At 36.3% G+C, this 23,276-nt stretch overlaps 1 protein-coding gene across 1 annotated transcript in view; it reads left to right on the forward strand.

Moving 5' to 3' along the window:
- Positions 1-900: 900 nt before the first annotated feature.
- Positions 901-23,276, forward strand: part of LOC110116758 (putative membrane-bound O-acyltransferase C24H6.01c) — a 53,470-nt gene continuing 31,094 nt past the window's right edge. The window contains exons 1-9 of the mRNA XM_028694234.1: positions 901-1,046; positions 2,634-2,751; positions 2,932-2,987; positions 16,794-16,975; positions 17,063-17,111; positions 18,068-18,171; positions 18,260-18,324; positions 19,200-19,270; positions 20,301-20,360. Of these exons, the coding sequence (XP_028550067.1) occupies positions 2,649-2,751; positions 2,932-2,987; positions 16,794-16,975; positions 17,063-17,111; positions 18,068-18,171; positions 18,260-18,324; positions 19,200-19,270; positions 20,301-20,360 (690 nt within the window). The 5' untranslated portion in view covers positions 901-1,046; positions 2,634-2,648. The remainder of the gene's footprint in view (positions 1,047-2,633; positions 2,752-2,931; positions 2,988-16,793; positions 16,976-17,062; positions 17,112-18,067; positions 18,172-18,259; positions 18,325-19,199; positions 19,271-20,300; positions 20,361-23,276) is intronic.

Genomic DNA, 23,276 nt, shown 5'->3' on the forward strand with positions numbered 1-23,276 from the left:
GTAACTTTCTCCTTTCGCGCGCTTCTTCGGCCAAATCCCGTAAATCCGACTTCTAGCGGGATTAGGATTTACCGGGATTTAGCGGATTTACGGCGTAAATCGGCAAATCCGGGATTTACGGATTTGCCGGATTTATCGCGCCATTTTTTGCGTTTGGCTGGATTTACCGTAAATCCTAATAAATCCGATACCAAACACCCCCGTAGAGATTGGGCGACTTGCTTCTTCAGCTCCTTCGTTGCACTTCGACTTCGCTCCTTCGACGACGTTATCATCGGATGTTACAACATTTTGATCGGAATAAATGATGGGAGCTCGCTAGCTGTGAAGATAACTTTCTCCTTGTCACGTGCTTCTTCGGCCAAATCCCGTAAATCCACCAAACTACAAGATTTAATAAGTCAGGGATTTACTGCAAAAAGGGGGCAACGGGGGATTTATTCTGCTGTGAGATTTAGGGGGCGCTCAAATCCCATTTGTCAGGATTCAGCATAAATCCTGCATAAATCTATTAGCAAACAACCCCTAAAGTTTGTATTTTTTTTTTTTTTTACCGTTTGGTAGGATTTACTTGAACTTTTGCTAAAATCCTGCTGCTTATTACCCTCAGACGATGCTTCTCGTAAAACTTTATTCTCCTCTGCTTTTATAGTTAAAAAGAAAAGTGCTGATAAACTCCTCTCTCTTGTATAATGTCTATTGTCTATACTCACGTTAAGCTGCTGGCAGCAATCCTTATCGAGTTCTCCTCACCTTAATCGCGCTGGGAGAAAAGCTGCGAGCTGTTGCGTTCACATCTATACTCTAATCCTATCCTTCTTTGTCGATTCGCAGAGAGGAGCAGCAGGAATCCTTGCGATAGCTTTTCTTCTCCCTCTGCTGGCAGATCCGACGAGAAGAAACGGGCCCTTGCCCCGGCTGATGGTAGGGATAAGCTCCAATTAGGTTGCTGGAGGGAACCTAGCCACAAATGAAGTTCTCTGGTCACCGGTTATAGGAGAGTTGAGTCAGTGCCTTGCTATCCACTGCATTCTTCTAAATCTCAGGTATGAAGTTTCACAACTATATTAGGTTTCTTATTTGAACATAAAATAGACTATTAGTTTATTAATAATTAAAAAAGTCTAGTTAAGTTACTTCTTAATCGGTTGTTGTATAGTTTATCATGGTGAATCTTAATACTAAAGTTGTGTACAATGTGTGGCGTAAACTTTCCCTTCACGAGGGGGAAAAAAGTGAAGACGAGGTTGTTGAACAAACTTAAAGTAAGTGTTCTTGCTGAGAGAAGCATATACTATGACAAATATATGAGGTTAATGGTGTGATAGTTGTATTTATGGTTCAAATGAGAAATTCTTCAATTTTCAAGCTATGTGACATGCTTAAGTTGAGAGGTTTACTTAGAACTATTTTACATGTGGGGATGTTTTTCACATGCTAGGTCAAAGTATGTGCGTTAGATCATCCAACTTTATGTTTAACTATGCTGGTGAAAGGGTTAGTTGCTATTTTAATATGGGTTTTAAAACCTTGGATATTTAAAAAATGAACTTATAACCCCACAAACATTGGAGACACATCAATAGGTTGCCACTAACTATACATTTATGTTACTGTTCAAGTAAGATAAACATACCTCATAAATATTGCACCAGATCAAATTTATAATAGAATATTGTTGTATTTATAATATATGGTGCCGGGGCACTAGATGGAACACATCATAGATTTTCCATCATATTAAATTATTACTTTTTGAGGAAGAAAATTAAATGCTACATCAGAAGGTTGCCACTAACTCCACATTTATGCTGTGGTTCAAGTAATGGAAAGATACATCATAAATATTCCATTCTATCAAGTTTGTAATATAATATTATTCCACGTATAGTATGTATTGATTTAGTATAAGATTGCGTCGGGCCACTAGATGTAACACACATCATAGATATTCCATTATATCAAATTACTACTTTTTGAGGCAGAAAATTTGATGATATACAAAATGTGTCAGTGATAGTGAACTTTAATTTTAGATTTGTGTATGTGTTGGCTTGGTGGGAAGGGCTAGCACACGATGTCATCATGTTGAGGGATGCTTTTGAAAAACTTAATGGTTTGTGAGCTCCTGAGAGCATATTCTTTTTGGTTGATGCCGAATAATCTATTAAATTTGAATTCATAGTTCCATACCGCACGAGTATACATATGGGTGTAAAAGAGTAAAGTCAAAATAAATATAATATTATAAAAAGTTATTTTTTTTGGGGGGGGGGGGTGGTAATATTATCGTAAGTGTGTTAGAATCTATAAATAACATTGAACTAAACATTTGCACTTTTAGGAACACCTACATCCTTAAATACAATAACATTGAACTAAACATATTATTTGATCGATGGTATTCACATCTAATTATGCCGTTAGATTTACTTTGTATATATTAAAAAAATTCCTTGTTACTTAAATCGTTGTGATGTTGTTTTCTTTTATTTAACTGATCATTTTAGTTTTTAGTTTTTTCTTTAATAGATAATAAGGATTTTTGGAGTTCCTATTAGAATTGGAGTTTTAACCACAGCTCTGGCGACTACAGCAATCTGAGATAAAGTTGTTTCCCATTGATTTCTCAGGAGTGAGGGGTAGAGATGAGTACTTTGTTTTGGAAAAGAAGTGAGCTTTTCTTCCTCATTCTCTATGCAGTAGCATTCTATGCTATCGTCATTCAACGATCTTTGTACTTATCACATGGTAATCTCTCCCTCTTCCTCATTCTGATATGTACACACATGCAAACACCCTCACACACCTATGAAAACGGTTTTTTTCTCTATATTGTTCTTTAGTATGTGATTTCGAACGCATTTTTTCGTGTTCATGTCTGAAGTTGTTTAAGTTTATCTTCAATTATGTTGCATCTTCCTGTCACAGATCATTCTAGAGAACTTTATGGTCTTCGTCGAGGGTGGATGTTTAATCGCTTAAATGTATGTTTCTTTGCTCATTATTTTCCTTGCTTTTATTACACTTTGCTTAAAAGGTATATGGGCATATTATTTGTGTTTTAACATGGTACACAATACTGCTACACCATGCTTCGGGTAAAAGTTTTTCGATGAATATAATATTTCATAATGATCTTCATTCCTTTATACATAGACCAAGTATTTTGGTTGGTAAATTTTAAGCATGGCATGAATTGATAATGCTTTTGTATTTCGATTCCAGTGTTTATAGATTTAATATGGATAGCTTGGTATAAGTACCATTCAAAATAACATTCGTTAAGATGGGATGTTGATACTAGATCATAGTTTGATGGGGAGATGTATTTGTTGACTTCACTAATTAGTTGATTTACATGATCGATAAAATTAGATGCTCTATTCATAAAGAATTACAACATAAATGATTTACTTCACTAATTAGTTGATTTACATGATTGACTTGACTAATCAATTCTTATTCTTGTTCGGAAGAAATAGATGTGAGTTTGAAAGGAGAAATGGGAGGAGAGAGGGGTGGTGGTCAAATAGGGGTAGGAATGGGTAAAGATAGGAGGAACTAGAGTTTGAGTGCAGCCAATGTGTTTTCAATTTAGCAATCGTAGATTGCTTATTACAAGCATTGGGCCTTTAGTCATGAGTTGTTTGTTTATAGGGTTCTAATGCTTGTAAGTCATATCATGAAAAAAAAAGACCTTTCATTCTTGTAAGTTATTTATGCTTGAATAATGAAATACAAGTTTGTTATTCCTCTCTGCTCTACCCCCTCTTATAGCTTGTCTCTCTTACCAACTTTTGCTTTCTACTCAACCCATATCCCTCTATCCTGCCCATAACACGCTCTTGTTCCCCTATCTTCCTCTCAAGCACTCATCTCCTCTATTAAAAAATTAGGAAAAGCTTCCAGCATCCCTTTGACCTACCTAGGAGCAATTAGAAATATCACATTTGCAGCACAACTCTCAATATTAAGATGAGGTTTGCAATGATTTCACATTAAAATCTTTTTTCAAAACCTAATAGCTTGACAAAACGTCTGACTTTTCAATGATGATTTATATAATGCCTAACTTAGTAGTCTTTGATTTTTAAATGAATTAAAAAAATGTTCATGCTAGCTATAAAAATGTGGTAGACTCTAGCTTAAATCTTTGGTACAAATCAAGATGTTATCATTAAAACTTTGTTTATAGTAGTTTTTATCATTTATAGGGTGATGCTGATTATCACCAATGTTATTGTCAAAGTCTTTATTATTTATTAAAGAGAGGATTTTGTCATGTTATGAGGTCGGTATGTGGATGGTTCTCATCAAATGATTACAATTTATTTATTGACCCCTAAAAGTTCTTAATGTAGGCATAACCTGATATTGCTAGGTTTAATTTAGGTTACTGTATCAAAAGGGGATCCACATTGTGACCTTGGGAGACAATGGTCAGTGATGATCTCAGAATGTACGAGTCATTTCTCTAATCTTTACAACCCTCAATCTGAATAATCAATAATCCTACCAAGTCAAATATTGCTCAACTCAAATTTACCTTGCCAAACATTGGTCAACCCCCAAATTCTACTGAGTCAAATGCTAGTCAACTCCAAATTTGCCCAGTTACCCTGCTAATCCCAAATTTCTACTTGGACGATTTCCAATTAACCCAATGATCGCTTAAGTTTACTAAAGCATACAACATTGATGTAGCCTTGGGAAAAGAATGGACCAAGGCTTTCACTTTCTATAATAAGGTTTCTTCAATGTGGTAATAACATTTAGAGTAGTGAGCGAGAGTTATTTGAAGTGGTGGATCAAGGGAGTGGTCACAGCTCTTCATTTAGGTTTTGGAAATTAGTGCTATGGAATGGAGGGCAAATATGTCTTAGGTGCACTTGGAATGGTTATTATTATGTGTTTAGATGGATTCTGGAGCAGTGAATCGAACTAATAGGATTAAGGGCCTTTTGGTGGAGGTGCTTTAAGTCTAGGTCTCGGAAGGTCTTGCTTGGCTGGTTGGCCTAGTTTAGATTTATGGAATTATCGATGAAGGCTAATGGGATATGTAGTGACTTGAGAATGCTAGGTGGGCATGTGGAAGTTAGTTATGGAGTTTTTGGTGAACTGTCAAAGGTTTTAAAGGGTGATGGAGGGAGTATAGCCAAAATTAGGTTAGTAGGAACCCTAGTTTGGCTGAGGGCTTCTGGTTAGGGTTTTGACTTTTTTATGGTTGCAGTGGTTGGAGATTGGCCTTGGATGATGTTTGGGATATTGTGGATAATGTGGATGAATATTTAAAAGAAGAAAGAATATTAAAAAAAAAAAAAAAAAGATAAACCTCACATCAAGGAGTATCCTAGGTCAGCCCATGCTCCAACCAAGAGAAATGCAATTATTCAAATTTTTTCTAAGCACAACCAAAGCTGAATTTCATTCTTTTCAATCCATACTTATCTATCACATCCATTCAAATTAATTCAAAATTCAAAGAGAGAGAGAGAGAGAGGGCTGATTAAACAAGAAGGAAGGAGTTGAACCACTCTAGCAAAATAGAAGACTTCAATTTTGAATGCCAAGCAAGTCATGCCTTACCAAAGGAGTTTCGTAGTTATCCTAAAACTTATTAAACAACTACAAAGCTTTCCATGTGGTTTTTCAAAATAGAAGGTTTAAATTCAAAATTTTTAAACCAAAAATTGAAATTCTAGCTATAATTTTTTAATGATTTTTTTAAGTCCATGTTAAGGCTCTTTATTTGTCCTAGCTAGATGATGGTCTTTTAGCCCTTGATTCCATCTTTACATCTCACCAAATGACATGGAGATTGTACCCATTTAATGCTCTATAAAAATTGTTAAACCCCCAATTCCTTTGGGATGAGGTTAACCATTTTTGTTGGATGAAATCAAACACACAACCCCAATTAGATCTTTTGTCTCCCTTACAAAAAGGTTGACATAATTTACTAGCTAAAATGACCATGATTTTAATGTGCTCCTAAAATATTCCCCATCACTTTGATGCAAGATTAAATTATATTTTTTGAATGTGGTTAAAATAACATCATCTCCAAAATATGGATAAACTACTACTTCACTCCCAAGGTGTTTCTTTATACTTAATTATCACTACTAAGTCAAAACTACCTATTGGGATTCAATTAAACTAAGAATCGATCGAATCCCTTAATTCCCTTGCAATGAGGTTGACTAGATTGATTCCTTTATAAACATGCTAGCATGTCTACTAACTCAATACTGGCTCCACTAAAAAAAAATTGATTATTCTCAGTGGAGCTCATTCCAATTCAACTGCAAGGCTAACAACCTAAAACCCAAAGCCATAGGTAGTTGCTATGCCAACCTAAAATTCGCACACATAATGAAGTCTATTGAACTATTGAAGGCCTATAACTAAACTTAATCCCCGATGGGTTATAGATGCCTTGGACTGAATAATCTAATTTCTAGTGGGTCACATAACAACTTACCAACTCAAATGTCAACCCTCTTGCAAACAAATTATCAGGAGTCTTTCCAACTTTCCCTTTTAAAAATGATTACAATGATATCCTAAGGACCAACCAACCAACCAACCAATTTGAGACTCAAATAAATAACTAACCTATCCTCGTGAGTTGTCTTGCTTGGTTGACAACCAACTTTAATGACTTCACCATCCGATCTATAAAAAATGCCTCAATGCATCTCACTATCAATCCAAAGTTAAATAAACCTACGTACCACTATTATTGATTATATGTAAAATATATGTTGATCATAACTAGAGGGAGGTGTCTTCTTGAAAGTCTTTGGATTGAATCGAGTCTCACCACTTCCTTACTTAAAGGAAGCTTTAAGAACTCGGGCAAAAAAACTTTCACAATGGACCCAAATGCCTATGGCGTTGTCAAAAGATAGTTGAATGACCCATCTCAATATCATTCCATGTATATTAAGCTCTTATTTGCCACCAATAAAATGCTACTTTAAAAGCCCATGCTAAATCTCCTTGGTGATTGTGACAATAAATCTCAAGCATAGGGTTTTCATAACCATTAGCCCAACCAACTCGTGAGATTTCCGTCAAGCTCAGGCTAAATCTCCTTGGTGAAGGTGACATCAAAGCTCAACCGAAAAGCTTTCTTAACCATTAGCCCTTTTAACTCTTGAGATCCCATCCTGAGATTTACCCCAAATACCAAATCACCAAGGTTAGTGCCCCTTAATATCCTAATGCCTCCTCTCCTTGGTCCCTAAAAACATCTAAATGGGATCCAAAAAATGTTCCTTATAAATGCCTCTCTGAAATATAAAAGGCGCAATGTCCCCATACTATATGAAAATGCCATAAAAAATTAAAAATTCATATAATAAGAAAATTGCAGTGTTTAGAGAAAACATTGATACTTGCATTAAGCTAATTAAATGCATTAAAATGCTACCAAATTTAAAGTTGGTCCATGCTCACGACGGAATTACTATCATATCAATCTTATCAAACAAATCAATCTCAAAATTCAATGCTATTAAGGAAGTGACACATGGTCCTTGATTGGGTCGTTAACATGGATAGCGCTAGCACCACTATATTATAGATAGAGCTAGACTTTGTATATTCCCCAATGACTTGCAATCAAGTTTTTGGTTCTTCTCAATGTATCTTATAGGGTCATCTGTTAGCTTGTGTCGATCTGAAATAGATAATTTAATTAGATTTCACTAAGTATATTAGGTCTTTTGGAGGAAGCAACTCGATGACTATTAACAACTCATGACTATTAACAAGGGTCATCGAGTCAAGTTAGGTCAACAACTTGCATTGATTAAATATATCAGTGCAAGTTTCTAAAATATGGATTAGACATGAAACAAATAGAAGATGTTATTCAAGGTTGAAAGGTTTAACCAGAATTTAACCAGAGGTTGTAATATGATGACTTAATAAACATTAAAATTATTTAATGATTAATTAAATGACTTAATAACAATGCAAATTTGTGGAAAAAAAACTTATTTATGTAATATAGAACAAACACATTGAATGTCTTATATAATTTTAAATTTAAACACCTATATTTTAGTGACTAACCTCTTCTTTTGTTGTCATAATTGAAATTGAATGGAAGAGGTGTACAACAATCCAATGAAAGCGTAAAAGATCATGAAATTAAGCGTCTAGGGCTTCTAAAATTTTATTTGGTAAATTAATGTTTTAAAATATTTATATTAAAAGTCTATTACCCTTGGAATAAGGTATCTTTTTTTATGGATTGACAAAACTATGAGATCTTAATTTGATGGGTTATCAATCATCAAACCAAACCCCTTTGAGTACAAGAGTATATAATCTTTTCTCTTGCACCAAGAGAGTCATTGACTCATTGCAATGACCAATTTATGAGAGAGCTTATATCACTAGCCTTAATATAAAGTGTTTTGAATTATAAGATAGAGAATTAATTATAGGAATTTGTGCCTATTAGAAACCTTCAAACTAGGAAAATGAGTTACCGCAAGAGGAAAAATCTTTGTAGTCCTTTTCATTGCTTAAATTGTCGCCTGTAAATAATTCGCCCTCTCAATTATCAATCTAATTGCACGTTTCAGAGCCCGCACTACAATGTAACAGGTTGTTACCAGTACTATGCTGATAGGAAACACTTGTAGATCTCAAGTATTTCCTATCAATTCTCGGAAAATAGTGAGAATTCATCACAAAAATCTACACAAAACCAAGAAAACAATAGATAATTTGATAAAAGGGGAAACATAAAATACCAAGATACAATTGATCCTCTATTCGAGAGGAGGATCTATCTCTCCTAAATCTCTAGACGCCGCTAGAGCCCATAACCTAAACCTAAGAGATATCAAATTGCAGTCGAATTCAAGATGCCCTAATCCTAGGAAACCAACTATTTAATGCATACAATCCAAAAGGAAATCTCTAAGTAGTCCCTGCATTCAAGTTTTCCTCCTAACTCTCCCAAAAATCCTACCCAAAAAGCTTCCTTGGACCCTACGGTTTCTAGTGGCATACAAGAGAGGCAGAAGAGAACTTTGTTTGCCTGAGCCGGTCCCGTGTGAATCGGTCTAACAATACTCCCCTCCCAAAATGCCACCTTGTCCTCAAGGTGGAACAAAGGAAGCTGCTGTTAAAGCACTTGGTCAATAACATTGGATTGAAAAATGGACTGATACTGGGTTGAATGATCTATGCTTCTAATATCTACCTAATCAATCTCTCGATCTCATCCTTCTGGATTTGGGGATGACGATACAGATGAACAATTGATGTAGGCAAGGGGGGGGGGGGGGGGAAAAAACCCAGGGGGGGGGGGGGGGGTCAAATCAAACCCAAAAAATTTTTGTTTTGACTTCCCTTGAGCTTACTAGCTCAATAAATTTTGAGCTGGAATTTAGCTCATTTATGAGCTGGTTTCTAGTTCATTCATTGAACTAAATGTGAATTCATTATTAGCTAAGTTTTAGTTCATTAGTTATCTTAATTATGTAATTTTTATTTATAATTTTTATATCTTAAATTTTAGTGCCTGTAAATAATCCGCCCTCTCAATAATCAATCGGATTGCACGTTTCAGAGCCCGCACTATAATGTAACAGTTTGTTACCAATACTATGCTGATAGGAAACACTTGTAGATCTCAAGTATTTCCAATCAATTCTCGAAAAATAGTGAGAATTCATCACAAAAATCCACACAAAACCACGAAAATAATAGATAATTTGTATTATTTGATAAAAGGGGAAACATAAAATACCAAGATACAATTGATCCTCTATTCGAGAGGAGGATCTATCTCTCCCAAATCTCTAGACGCCGCTAGAGCCCAAAACCTAAACCTAAGAGATCAAATTTCAGCCAAATTCAAGATGCCCTAACCCTAGGAAACCAACTATTTAATGCATACAATCCAAAAAGAAATCTCTAAACAGTCCCTGCATTCAATTTTTTCTCCTAACTCTCCCAAAATTCCTACCAAAAAAACTCCCTTGGACCCGACGGTTTCTAGCAGCATACAAGAGAGGCGGAAGAGAACTTTGTTCGCCTGAGTCGGTCCCGTGTGAACCAGTCCAATGGATCGTTCTAACAATACTCCCCTCCCAAAATGATACCTTGTTCTCAAGGTGGAACGAAGGAAACTGCTGCTAAAGTACTTGGTCAATAACATTGGATTGAAAAATGGATTGAGACTGGGTTGAATAATCCATGCTTCTAATATCTACCTAATCAATCTCTCGATCTCATCCTTCTGGATTTGGGGATGACGATATAGATGAACAATGATAGCTGAAACTACTTCCTTTAAGATAATAACATGTTCCTGTCCCCGCGGAGAAGGCAACCCCCGAGGCGGCTGAGAAATCTCACTGAACTGTTGAATCAATGGTTGTACTAAAAGAGGACTATCCCTGCCCCCCTCCAATCTATGTAGTTCCATTAGATAACCTTCCCCCTCCTCCTGTATGCTCATCACCTTGGTTTTAAGTGATATCATGGCTTTGGTGAGCCCTGTATCTCCCATAATCACTACCCTTCTTTCATCTACCATCAGCTCCATTGTCAATACTCTCCAGTTGATCTTGGTATCCCCCAAGGTCTGCAGCCACTTCATTCACAGGATGATATTAATGCTCCCTAACTTCAATGGGAGAAAATCCTCTCTCACATGAACCCCCTGTATGGTTAACACTACTCCTTTACATATCCCCTAACACATCTCCACTTTCCCATACCCCTCATCACTACATAACACCTTGTATACATCAATGTCACCCCCAAATTGTCCACGACCTGGTTGGAGATTAAATTATGGGTAACCTCACTGCCAATCAACACCACCACCTACCTGTCTGCTATTTCGTCCTTCATCTTCTTGGTATGATTCAGAGTGAATCCCACCATTGAATTCAGGGAGACCTCCATCACGTCCAGATGCAGCTTTTCCTCCTCTCTCTCTCTCTCCCATACTCTCATCTTCCTCCTCAATTTTCTTGTTATCGCAGACGGTGAGAACCTGAAGAGTTCGATCCCTACACTTGGGCCCCAGAGTATACTTCTCATTACATTTGAAGCGTAGTCCATTCCCCCTCTTCTCATGCATCTCCCTCTCCATCAATCTTTTGTAGTTCCCCCCCACTTCCTCCTGGATTCTCCTTGGGAGTCTCATTAATGTTGCCTAATGCAGGCCCCTTGGGTGCTAGAAGAGTGGTCGTTGTCCTATAAGTGCCACTTGAATTGCTGCTATTGGCTCCCCTCTCATGATACCTCTGATTTTTCACCAACTCTGCTAACTCCATATCCTCTCAAGTCACGGGGCCTTAGTACTTTTACGGCAGCTCTCATATCTGATTTGAGCCCTTTCAGAAAGTTCCCCTCTAATGTCGTCTTCGAGAATTGCTTCACTCTACTGGCTAGATGCTCAAACCACTATCGGTAATCTGCCACTGTTCCGTTCTGTACCAACGCAAAGAACTGCTCATAGAAGTCTCCTCACTTGTCGGTTTGGAAATGTTCTAATAATTATTCCTTGAATTCTCTTCAACTTCGAGTGGGTCTCCTCTGGTCCCTCCACTGGTACCACGACAACGCCTTCCCCTCCAAACATAAGCTTGCTACGGTCAACTGCTCCTCCTCTGTTAGCCCATTGACGGAGAAGTACCTCTCCACCTTGTAAATCTACCTATGTGCGTCCTCCCTTTCAAAAAATGGACATCTTCAGCTTCTTCATCTTCTGATTTCCCCCATTTACCCTTGTTCCTTCATAATTCCCCCTCTCCCATGTGCTCAGACCCCCCCAAGTCCCCCGATCTTCCCTCCGTTCATACGGAAAACCCTTCTTCACTTTCCCCACTTTTTATTCGAAATCAGAACCCCTTCTTCCGTATTCCCCTTCTTTTCTTTCCCAACCAGCACCCCTTGAGTCTTGCCCCCATACCCATGCCTTCCTCCATACCTTTCACCTTGTTCCTTCATGATTTCCACTTCATTATCCCTCCTATGACAATTAGAATTTGCTGTTTTCCCCACCGATTCTTTTGCCTCTGATGCCACTGTTTGAATTTGATTCTCCAATAACTTCGTCATCATCGCATGAAGATCTGAAATTTTGCCTTCCACGGATGAGATTCGATCTTCCATCGTGGCTTTTATTTGGCTCATCTCTCCTTCCAAGCTTTCCTTCAACGCGTCACCTTCTTGGCCGCCATAAAAATTCTGGGTTTTGCTCCAAAATCAGCAAAAATTTCTTCCTCTGGATGCAATTTCGCCACTAAAATTTCAAAAAATCTGTCTTCGATGGTCTCAAGACTTGCTCTGATACCAATTTGATAGGAAATACTTGTAGATCTCAAGTATTTCTTATCAATCCTCGAAAAACAGCGAGAGTTCTCCACAAAAATCCACTCAAAATCATGAAAACAGTAGATAATTTGTATTATTTGATAAAAGGGGAAACAAAAAATATCAAGATACAATTGATCCTCTATTCGAGAGGAGGATCTATCTCTTTCAAATCTGTAGACGTTGCTAGAGCCCAAAACCTAAACCTAAGAGATATCAGATTTAAGCCAAATTCAAGATACCATAATCCTTGGAAACCAACTATTTAATGCGTACAATCCAAAAGAAAATATCTAAACAGTCCCTACATTCAAATTTCCATCCTAACTCCCCCAAAAATCCTTCCCAAGAAGCTCCAATGGACCCAGCGGTTTCTAGTGGCATACAGGAGAGGCGGAAGAGTTCCGCTTCTGTCCGACTGAGCCGGTCCCCTGTGGATTGGTTGGACCGGTCTATTGGATTGGCTGGACCGATCTAACATATGCTTTCTATGTTGTTGATGATGCCAATGTTGCCTCTCGTCTGGAAGGTCAACTATATTTCTAGCTATGTGATGTTTTCAAAGAGGTGCATGAGACCCATTTTCTTGATGGTGGCTAGCTTATCTACGGTTTCATTTCTTAAGTCATTTAATGAACAATATTCTTGTGTGTTTATGTTTTAAAAGCTATTCTTTTGGGATTAAGATTTTTAAGAATTCCAAGAGGAAAAGGAAAGATACATAGAGTTGTACCTTCATTAAAATTCTTTGACGTTTATGCTAATTTAATGTCTGGATTGATTAGGGATCATCAAATCTACCCATGATCCGATTAAAATAATTTTCAGGAGTTTTTGTTTTTGCAGCAAAATGGAATAATGCTCTTCTTGGTTTTTTGACCCATTGGCTCGATGTTTTGACAGAATGTACCAGTTTCTCATTGTTTTCTGTTCGTGCAACAACATTCATAGTTATAGGAAAATGTTATGATGAGGAAACAAAACATTCAGATGTGCTATGAGGCAAGCCTACAGTATAACCCTAGATAAAATTGAATGTGTTAACATTTGACATTAGATAAGTAACGTTTGCATAAGGTCAGTTTAGGAACTATCTATCTAGCACGTATTCAAGTCTATTGGAATATAGTGTGCTAGTTTTATAATTTTAGGCAATATGCAATCTCACCATCATAACGCTCATCATTTGATATGGAAAGTAAATCACTTAGGTTGTATTAAAGCTGTGATTGTTTTGTAATGGACACTAAACTCATACTTATGCGGAAAATTGGAATTTTCTACGCATGGACCAAAATTATTGTAGTAGTCTTGCATTTCAACACATGATCCAACTCTTCAATTCTGTATCTATACAGTAGAGTGTTGTTGAACCTTAACTTTGTGTAGGTGGCCTTCAAGATGAAGCTCTGAACTCTGGGGTGAAGCAACATGAGTAGATGCCTTTGCGTTCAAGCGTGCCAGTCATCTTTGAATGGAAAGGAAGATTTCTGTTTGGCCTCTTCTTGGTTCAATTTACTCGGACTGTTTCCATAGGGTCAGTTCAAGTCCATTTGGGTTTGGTTCCTCCAAATGGTCCTCTCCTTGTCTTATAAGTGTTTCAATGGATTAGTTTCAGGTTTGGATAAGGATAAAATTTTGGTTTTGGGTAGGCTTTCCATTTTGAAATTCAACAAGGTGTTGAACTTTTTTTGGAAATGGATTGTGGGAAAAATTGTAATTTTTGCAGGGATAAGGGAGGTAGAGGCTGCTGGTGAGCTACTGTACTCCGTGTACATAGTAGCGAAGAAGATGATGGAATCAGCTTTGGCTGTTTAGTAGGCGTATATAAAAAAAACAGCTAACGGGCAACAGGAACGTGAAGGAATCAGCTACAAAGTATCATCGGAGGTATTAATCGTATACTATATTTTACGCTATTGCAACAAGGATTTTTAACACAACGGAAGGTATCGCAGCTTTGAGCAGCATCGGCGTAAATTTTCAGCAGACGCGGAACCAAACATCAACAATTATGCGGCAGATATTGAACTAATTCTGCAATTGCATATTTTTCTGTGTAGGGGACCACAATTACACCTCCTTTTTATGGTTTTATAATGTTATTTGCTGATTAAAAGGGCGGGAGAAGGGAGGTTGGGAGGTACTGGTGGTAATCTGGAAGACCAGAAACTAATGCAAGGAAGGTTGTTATCTGCTGGTCCTTTAGCAGTCCGCAGTTCAGTGGCTGAAATGAGTTTCAGCTATGTATGCAGCAATAAAGAAACCTAGAAAAGGAATCATAGGGAGTGAGATTTGAAACTAAGGGAAGAAAGGAATGGGGGGAGAAAGGTAGAGGGTGAGAGCAATTGCTTATATATATATATGTGTGTGTGTGTTTGTGTGTATAAGTTTTAAATACGTCAGTTGAATCAAGCTAAATTATTAATAAATATTGAATGGCCATCAAGCCTTTGATTATGTCTGCTTGATTATCAGCAGTCGATATCATCCATAGAAGTTTTCAGTGTCCTTGGATGTTCTCCATCCAAATATTTTATGTTGGTAGTATGGTCAACTTCATTCGAAAAGTTTCTGCTCTAAAGTTGGCGTGAAAATTGGTAATTGTTTACATGGACTTCAGTTCTAATTGGGCAAGAAATGGGAACCTTGTATTAGCTCTTGTTTAAAGTTTGTCCTCTATACAAACTTGCCATAATAATCGAAGGTGGATATGGATGGATAAAATCAAAGTACTTTAGAGGGTGCATTTGCTGCTACTGTGGAAGATTGCTAAAAAAATTGTTGAAGGAGATTCTGATTAGAAGTATTCATGGATCAGCAAGTTTGATCTCCTAATGAGGAGATGTAAGTGGGTTGAACTACACATTATGGATAACCAAATATTATGTGATGGATGGGATTCAAAGTTTCGAGGTGTCCTGATTGAGGAAGTTACCACACCTCTCTCTAAATACTGCTGGATGAGTTGCTAAATATTGTTATTTTTTGTCATTGCTATTCTGAACTAGGGGTGAAACGAGTCGAGTCGAGTTAAGTTTAGGCCCTTATCGAGCTCGGCTTATTAGTTGGAAAGCGAGCTCAAACTCGAGCTCGTCTCACTGTAAACGAGCTCGAGCCGGCTCGTGAGCCGTGGGAGGGAATTTTTAAATTTAGGTGGGATTTTTAAAACTTAAGAGGGATTTTTAAAACTTTATCAAAATTTAGAAAACAATATGAAATATTTAACATTTAAATAAAACTTAAGTTGTTTTATTAATTTTTTTAATATTTAAATTTAATAAATAAAATAAAATTATTTTAAAAATATTAATATTTATTCGAGCCAGCTCGTGAGCTCACGAGCCGAGCCGGTTCAAGCTCGAAATCGAGCTTGTTTACTAAAGGAGCTCGATAAGTTCAGCTCGTGAGCTCATAAACAAGTCGAGCTCGAGCCGGCTTGGCTCACTTGCACCCCTATTCTAAACTATAATTATGTTATTTGATCAGTAAGACTTTGGATTGTAGTAAGACTTTGGATTGTTGTAATCTCTGTGATTACCTCAATTTGAGTCTCTTTCAGTATAATTTTAATATGTACGAAAAAGGAGTGGGTTTCCCATTCCACGTAGATCTCAAGATTATTCTCATCCCAATTAGCTTTATGTATTACCTTCGGAAGTTATGTCTAGTCATTTTTTTATCCGGGGCATTGCTTTTGCATCGGCTGGAATTGCCAGGTAATCAGCATGGGTGGTGTTGGTTGGAAGGTGCAGTTGAGTTATAGTCAATAAAAGTTCACTTTTCTGGGCCTCTGTCAAGCTATGCTTTTTATGTCATTCCCGTTATATCCTGTTAGAAACAGGCAGTTCATCAACATCATAAGCAAACAAGTTTCAAGGAAGGCTCACCGCTCAAGCAAAGTTTTACTGGGATCAAGTTTACTTTTAACCTTATAAAGTTGAAAACTTGCAGTTTCCAATTGCCACCTAAGGGGCGAAAGAAGCTACATCCATGTGCTATTTCCTCTTGAGTAAAGAGTCATATACTTCCCTATTAAAGAAAGGTAGAGGCTCAACAAAACCAGACTGTGTAGACTTGGAGAAGTAGAATACAGTAATAACTATATTGAATTTCATGGGCTACAAGGAAGAGTGACCAGTCCATGTTGTAGGGCCTGATTGATTGCTTCAAAAACTACTAATTGTTGCAGCTCATAGAAGTATGGATCTGTCAAATTGGTCAAGTGCATAGTTGTAGATACATGTTTATCCTTAATGTTTAAAGTTTAAGGTGGTCTTTAAAAGACTTGTTATTTCCTGTTCATCTTTATCCTCGATTCTTTTTTTGTTCTTTATTATCATTGATTCTATTCTTAATTTCATTGGAAATATGTTATGGAAGAATGATGAAGGACCCTTACAAATCTGTACTTTTTCGCTTCCTGATAGGATCTTTCTGATGCACAATGGAGAAACTTTCATGGAAATTTACCCATTCTTACCTTTGTTTTGGGACTTTTCACTTTTGGAGCAAATACCCTGAGAAGCCAATTTTACTTGAAAGCGAAGGAGATGTCAGTTGTCTGGTTTTTAATATCGTTGGCATACATATTACATTTACATGGAGCATGGTATGCATTTTTGTTTCTGACATACTTTCTTTTGAATGTAGTTGACATGCTCTTATTTTATTAATCCATCAATTCTTAAAATTGCAGTGTAGTGTTTGTCCTCTCAATTGCCTCAGTGAACTATTTCCTTTCAAAGGTTTGCTTTTTTCTCTAGCTTCTTTTGAAATTTGAAAAACTTGACTTTATTTTGATAAGCACAACAAAATAGTTATGGGAAATGGCCTTGACTAACTTGACATCTTGATATTTATTCTGGTAAACTTTTGTTGGCTGATTACGAAAAAAGGCGTACTTAGTTCATGAAGATCTTGCGCCTACAGGTTTGGAAGGGGTTTCTTTAAGCATTTTACCCTTGCCTTGAGAGATGTTTCTGTGTAACTTTTACTGGTGGAGGGGTTGATTTAAGCAATTTTACCCTTTAGTTAGCGGAGAGTTTGATCCATGAAACTTTTACTGGTTGATTACCTATCACTTATTTTTTTTCTTTTTTCAGTCTTGTAAAAATAGAAATTACTCATTGAAAGTTCTTATTTCCACCGAGCTGTTTATATGCATCTCCATAAGTAGTAAAACTTGAAGAAGTTCTATTCTCTATCCATGCCAATGTGTGGCCTTAGATGATTTGGTCACATAAAACATTGGCCTTCTGATGACCCGTTTAAGAGAGTAAATGTATTAGATTTGGATTATGTTAAGAAAGGTAGAGATAGATCTAAAAAGACTTGGTTATAAATATTTGAAATGACCTTTTTTATTAGATTTAAATGGGAATTTGACTCTTAACAGAACACAACGGAGAAAAAGGATTCATGTAGCTGACCCCACGTGGTGGGATAAATGCTTAATGTTATTTTTTAAGTATTCCTGATGTTAATTCTAATTTAAGGCAATTTACTACTTATTAATATCCATGATTTATTGAACTTATGAACTCATTCATGTTCTTAAGGTCAATATTAAATTTTTAGCTTGATTTAAATATTTATAAGTAAAAATATGCCTTTTTCATTTTTTTGTTTAATAATAAGTGTAAATGTCCATGTTTCAGAAGTTTTCTCATCTTTTTCCTTATCAATTTGCTTATTTTGGCAGATTTTGGCAAAATCAAAATCTTACCTATATGTGCTCTGGATTTTCAACATATCAATTCTCTTGTTGAACCGCATCTATGACGGATACTCTTTCTCTTTATTTGGGTTTGTAACATGAAGCTTCAGATATTGAATTCATTTATCTTCCGATTCAATTTTTTTGATTTGAACTTCATTTACTTTCCGTCAAAAGGAATCACTGGGCATTTTTGGACAGCTATCGCGGCTCCTTTCGATGGCAGATATGCTTTAATCTTGGTAATCTACATAAAAGTTTGTTCTTGAAAACTTCTGTACCTGAATTTATCTATAATTGTCAAATGCTGTCATCTAAAGTCTTGGTTTTGTATTTTGCTGTTAAGATCAGTAAGTCAGGGATAAGTGGAGTAGCCTAATAGTGCTTATATGTTGAGCTTGCAATTGCATTTGTTATACAAATTGGATGATTATAAATTTATACATGTTTACTTGTGCTGCTTTCTCCTATTTGTTTCAGTTACAACCTTTTTATCATCAAATATAACAATTGGGTCAGAGCACCGTTGAATTTTATTTAGTGTAGGATTCATAAAGTATGATTTTTTCCATGCAGTCGCATGCTTTTCTAATTTTCAGCTGACATTTTGTCTTGGTGGCCTCAGCTTCTTACTCACTTTTCATTGTTCCAAACGTAACTCAGAACATAATATTTCATTCTATTGTAATCTATATACCGGGACGGTTCATTACACGTAAAGGTAGATTGTTGGAATCTTGTGCAGTTATTGAATTGATGTATCCATTTTCAGATTTACCAAAATTGTAGTTATAAATAAGAAAGGAGTTAATTTGACTGCACCATACGTGATATGGAAAAATGATTTCCATATTCTTGAGTTATAGATAAAGAATGATTTTCTACAATCTAGATCATCGAGGAAGAATTTATGAAACATGGATCCATTTTATGTTTTCTATCGTTGAAGTTATTCATCTTCTCTGCCAGTTTTCAATGATTCTTTGTTATCCTACATTAGTGGCTACCCATGTGTGTCAGGTTTCCAAAACACGTAAATACAAGATGTTCAACAGTATTAGAATTGCAAAATTATTATCTGTATGGTTGCTGGATGTGATTTTTTTTTTGGTTGCAGTTGTTTTACGAATGGTAAGTTTTGGATGCGACTATTATTGGTCAGTAAAGGAAACTCAGTTTGACCAAAAGGTATGCTATTGAGTATTGGTCATCTTACGTGCTTGTTATCCTTTTTTTGTGATTCCTTAATTCTGTTGATGTATTTTTCTTTTATCAACAAACAATATCTATGCATATGCCGGCTTAGCATGGTTTTCTTATATTTTATCTTGCCATTAGTTAATTCAAATATATTAAATATTTATCTTAACAGGTTATCCTTATGTTTTATCTTCGACTAGTTAGTTCAAAGATAATAAGCGCACATGCAAGATTTATCTTTCAAAACATATATTCATTGTTAAACTTCAAAATCTTCCATAATATTCTTTATAATGGCACTACACGTTTTTTATTTTAGTAGCTTTTTCCTGTGTTTAAAATGTTTAAATTTTAATAGCCTTTCATCCTGCATTTTTTTAGAAACTTTATTACATTGGGCTCAATTTTTCTTGATATGATTATTATCTCCTTGTAAAGGTTGAAAGAATTATCTCATTTTGATATTTTTATGTACAACTTTTAAACCTAAAAATATTATTTAGGTTGGATTTGGACCATTTGGTTACAATGGTATGATTTCCCTTATCCTGCCCTGGACATCATGTATTCAAATCATGGATAGACTTTATCTGCTATATTAAGTGGTAAGTTTGTGTAAATGAACGGATATCCAAGTCATCCGTAGAGTTGTAGTTTATTGTTTCCATGCACTGATCACACTCATTCTCTTAAATATATGTTTTTGTTCTATATATTTAAATGATGAATTGAGTTTTATATCGAAAGCTTACTTCTGGATAGAAAACCTAGGCTTGCATTATTTATTTTTTTATCAATTAGCTTGCATATATGTAGATCTTCTTTCTACTCTTGTTCACACTATTTTTTATTTTCTTATCCGTGTTTTGAATTTATTTAGAATTGTCCTTCATGTTTGGTGAATTGCATAATTTGATGATTACTAGTATAATTATGGTTTTCTTTGTACCGTATTGATTCTTTGACCATGAGAATTCATTATTATTTTTTTATATCTAACCATGTTTTATGGATTCAGAAACACATAGTATGTTGTTCCATTTGTTCTTCTGGAAAGGCGTGCTACCACTTTCTTCAGGTTTGAGGTTTTCTTTTGTTTACCTAGTAATTTGCATGACCTTGTGGTTTGATCTTCGGTTGGTCCATGTTGGGTTTTTGGTGCTTATGGAATTAATGTTGAGAGGAAAAACTGTCAAAACTAAAAGTGGAGGAGTATATTCTTGCAATGCATTATATGATGGCATTATAAAACACAATAGAAAACACATTTAGATAAGGGGCTCTTTGGTTGTCTGAAAAAGGAATGCAGTGTAAAAGGATATTTTGGAGTTGTTTAAATGATTGTAAAAGAAATGCATGAAATTATTATTTTTTGTTTGATTTGAAATAAAATGAATGTAATGTAAAGTGCAAAAAGGTAGTGATCAGTGGCTGGCATTGGCGGCGGTGTGGTTGGTGGCAGGTGACCGGCAGTAGTGGGTGGCAGCCGACGGTGGCGGTTGACAACATCATCAATTGCTATGAATTTCCGGTGTATTTGGAACTCGCCCAAATCGGAGGCATTCCAAATACACGTAATGAACTAGATAGTGTATTTCAAATGCATTAAAATTTTACGCTGCATTTGTTATACTTCAAACCAAACGTCAATATTTTCAAAACCCCTGTTTTTGAAATACTTTACACTCCTTTTGCAGTCAATCATGCAGCCAATACATATATTCTTTCTAATCTTGTGCTTCTATCACTTAGGTCAGCACTAACATTTGTTGAAAGAGATTCAAACATCCTTTTCACCAATAATTGTTATACGAATCATTGATGCTATTTTTAAACTTAATACCAGCTTCTCCTTCTTTGAATGAACAATATTTTTTTTTTAAACTTGTAGGTGATTTTTACTTATTATTGGATAGATTTTTAGATAGATATTATCTTCAAGTAGGTCTGTCAAATATGCTATTAAGGGCTGTCTTTAAACCCATTAAATAATCCTTGAAATGGCCATAATGGGTTTGGGTTAGCCTTGATTTACAAATGACTGTTGGATAGTCCATTATGGCCCGTTTAGATTTTTTTATCATACAATGCATTTTATCCCTTTGAGATTAGAAGCTTAAATGCTAGTTAGACACAAACTTAAAATATTGTCAACTTGGACAAAATATTATGCAGTACGGTTGTTGTAGTCCTTGTCAGTTATGACACCTGTCGTCAATAATAAACAATTGTGGTCTCTGGCCATAGTGCTTGTTAGGGGTATCATTAGTCTCGGTTGGTGGTGGTCGCTGCTTGCTTTCAATGGTAGTATCCATTGTCTGCTGATGCAAGCAAACTAGAAAGAAAAGCCAGATAAGGAGAACAATGTGCAACACTATAACCAAACTCGATTCAAATAGTAGCAATCATCTAAAACATAAAACCGATGGACAAACTTAGAATTGAAATAAACAAAAGAAAAAAAAAACGCTATCCTCAGAACAACCGACAGAACGGTTTCCTCACATGCATCGAAATGTAGGTTAAGTAAAGTATGTGCTTAGGCTAGCAAACCGATGGTCCACCACAGCAAGAAGGTCCAAACGTCCAACCAAACTCCTCCGAAAAATGCTTCCAAATCAACCAACCAACAACACTAGGAAGCTCAAAAAGAAAGATACAAGTGGGGTGGAACTTGCGTAGAGAAGAAGAGGTAAGAAGCCCAGACGAAGTAGAGAAGAGAAAGAAGTGGAACAAGCTCTCAAGCTTTTCCAAGAAGAAGAGATCAGGTTTTAGAGACTTTGCTCAATAATTTTCAACAACCATTTCCTTCTAAAACATCTTCTATATATAGGCAAGAGAGGGGAACTAAACAGCCATAGCACCTCCAACTAAATCAATTAGATTTAGGGAAATGAAAGGCCAACATCCACAAAATAACAGCTCCCAAGCCGGTCCAGGAAATAGAGCAAAAAGGCCACGGAAGACCCAGCTGGAAGCCATGGGAAACCCAGCCAGCAGGGATCCCGAACAGCCATCGCAGAGAACAAATTGTAGGCTTAGGAAAAATAGCCAAGGCCAAGGGAACAACAAAAGCCCAAGAGAAACCGAGGAGACAAGGAGGAAACCAAGAGGCAGCATGGGGAAGAGAGAGGGACAAGTTCCACCATAATGAGCTTCCACTAATTTCAAATAAATGAGCTAAACTTCAGCTCATTATGAGCTAACCAAGAGCTCAAAATTAATGAGCTAGCACTTTTGAAAATATAGCTCAACACCAAAACAACCACCACCTCCCAACATCAACACCAGCTCAAAACCAAGAACCATAAGCTCAACCTGAGAACCTACAGCAGCCCAAGGGACCCAAACAAGCTAGCAAACCAAGGTCTTCCAAAGCCCAAGCACAACCTACCATGATGATTGGATGCCTTCCATCATTGGATAGCTAAAAAAATATAAAACTATATGAAAAACTAATGTTCAATGTTTGATAATAAAAATACAAAAATTATGAATGTATCATCTGCCGTCTTCAATATAATTGGTTGATTGTGGAAACAGTGGTTGTAACTGCTAGTTCAGATGCATTGTTGCCGGAGGCTTTGATGGTCATTGCCAGTGGACTATTGGAACTGATAGTCACTATTAGAGATTGGTACTAAGTTATGAGCTAACTTTTAGTTATAGAAAAAGCTTATAGGACATCCCTAGTAGGTTTAGGTTTGACCTTTAGAATGCCATATCCATTTAGCTTGGGAAATATGAGCCTTTGACGAGTGATGCTCATGAGTTAAATGGGTAGCCTCAACCTTTTGATGCGCTCTTCAATTTACCAACTTTATATATTCCTTTAAAGATTCTCATCTTTACGGCCAGCTTGGGACTTTTGGATGACTACAATAGTTGTGCATGCCTACGATATCTGGAGTAGTTACTGCCTTGATTGATTGGTTTCTGCTTATTTAGTTTTTAAGCCACAACTTGATAGAAACTAATCCATCATCTATTGTGA

Source organism: Dendrobium catenatum, unplaced genomic scaffold, assembly GCF_001605985.2.
Source record: "Dendrobium catenatum unplaced genomic scaffold, ASM160598v2 fragScaff_scaffold_416, whole genome shotgun sequence".
NCBI classification, from domain to species: domain Eukaryota; kingdom Viridiplantae; phylum Streptophyta; class Magnoliopsida; order Asparagales; family Orchidaceae; genus Dendrobium; species Dendrobium catenatum.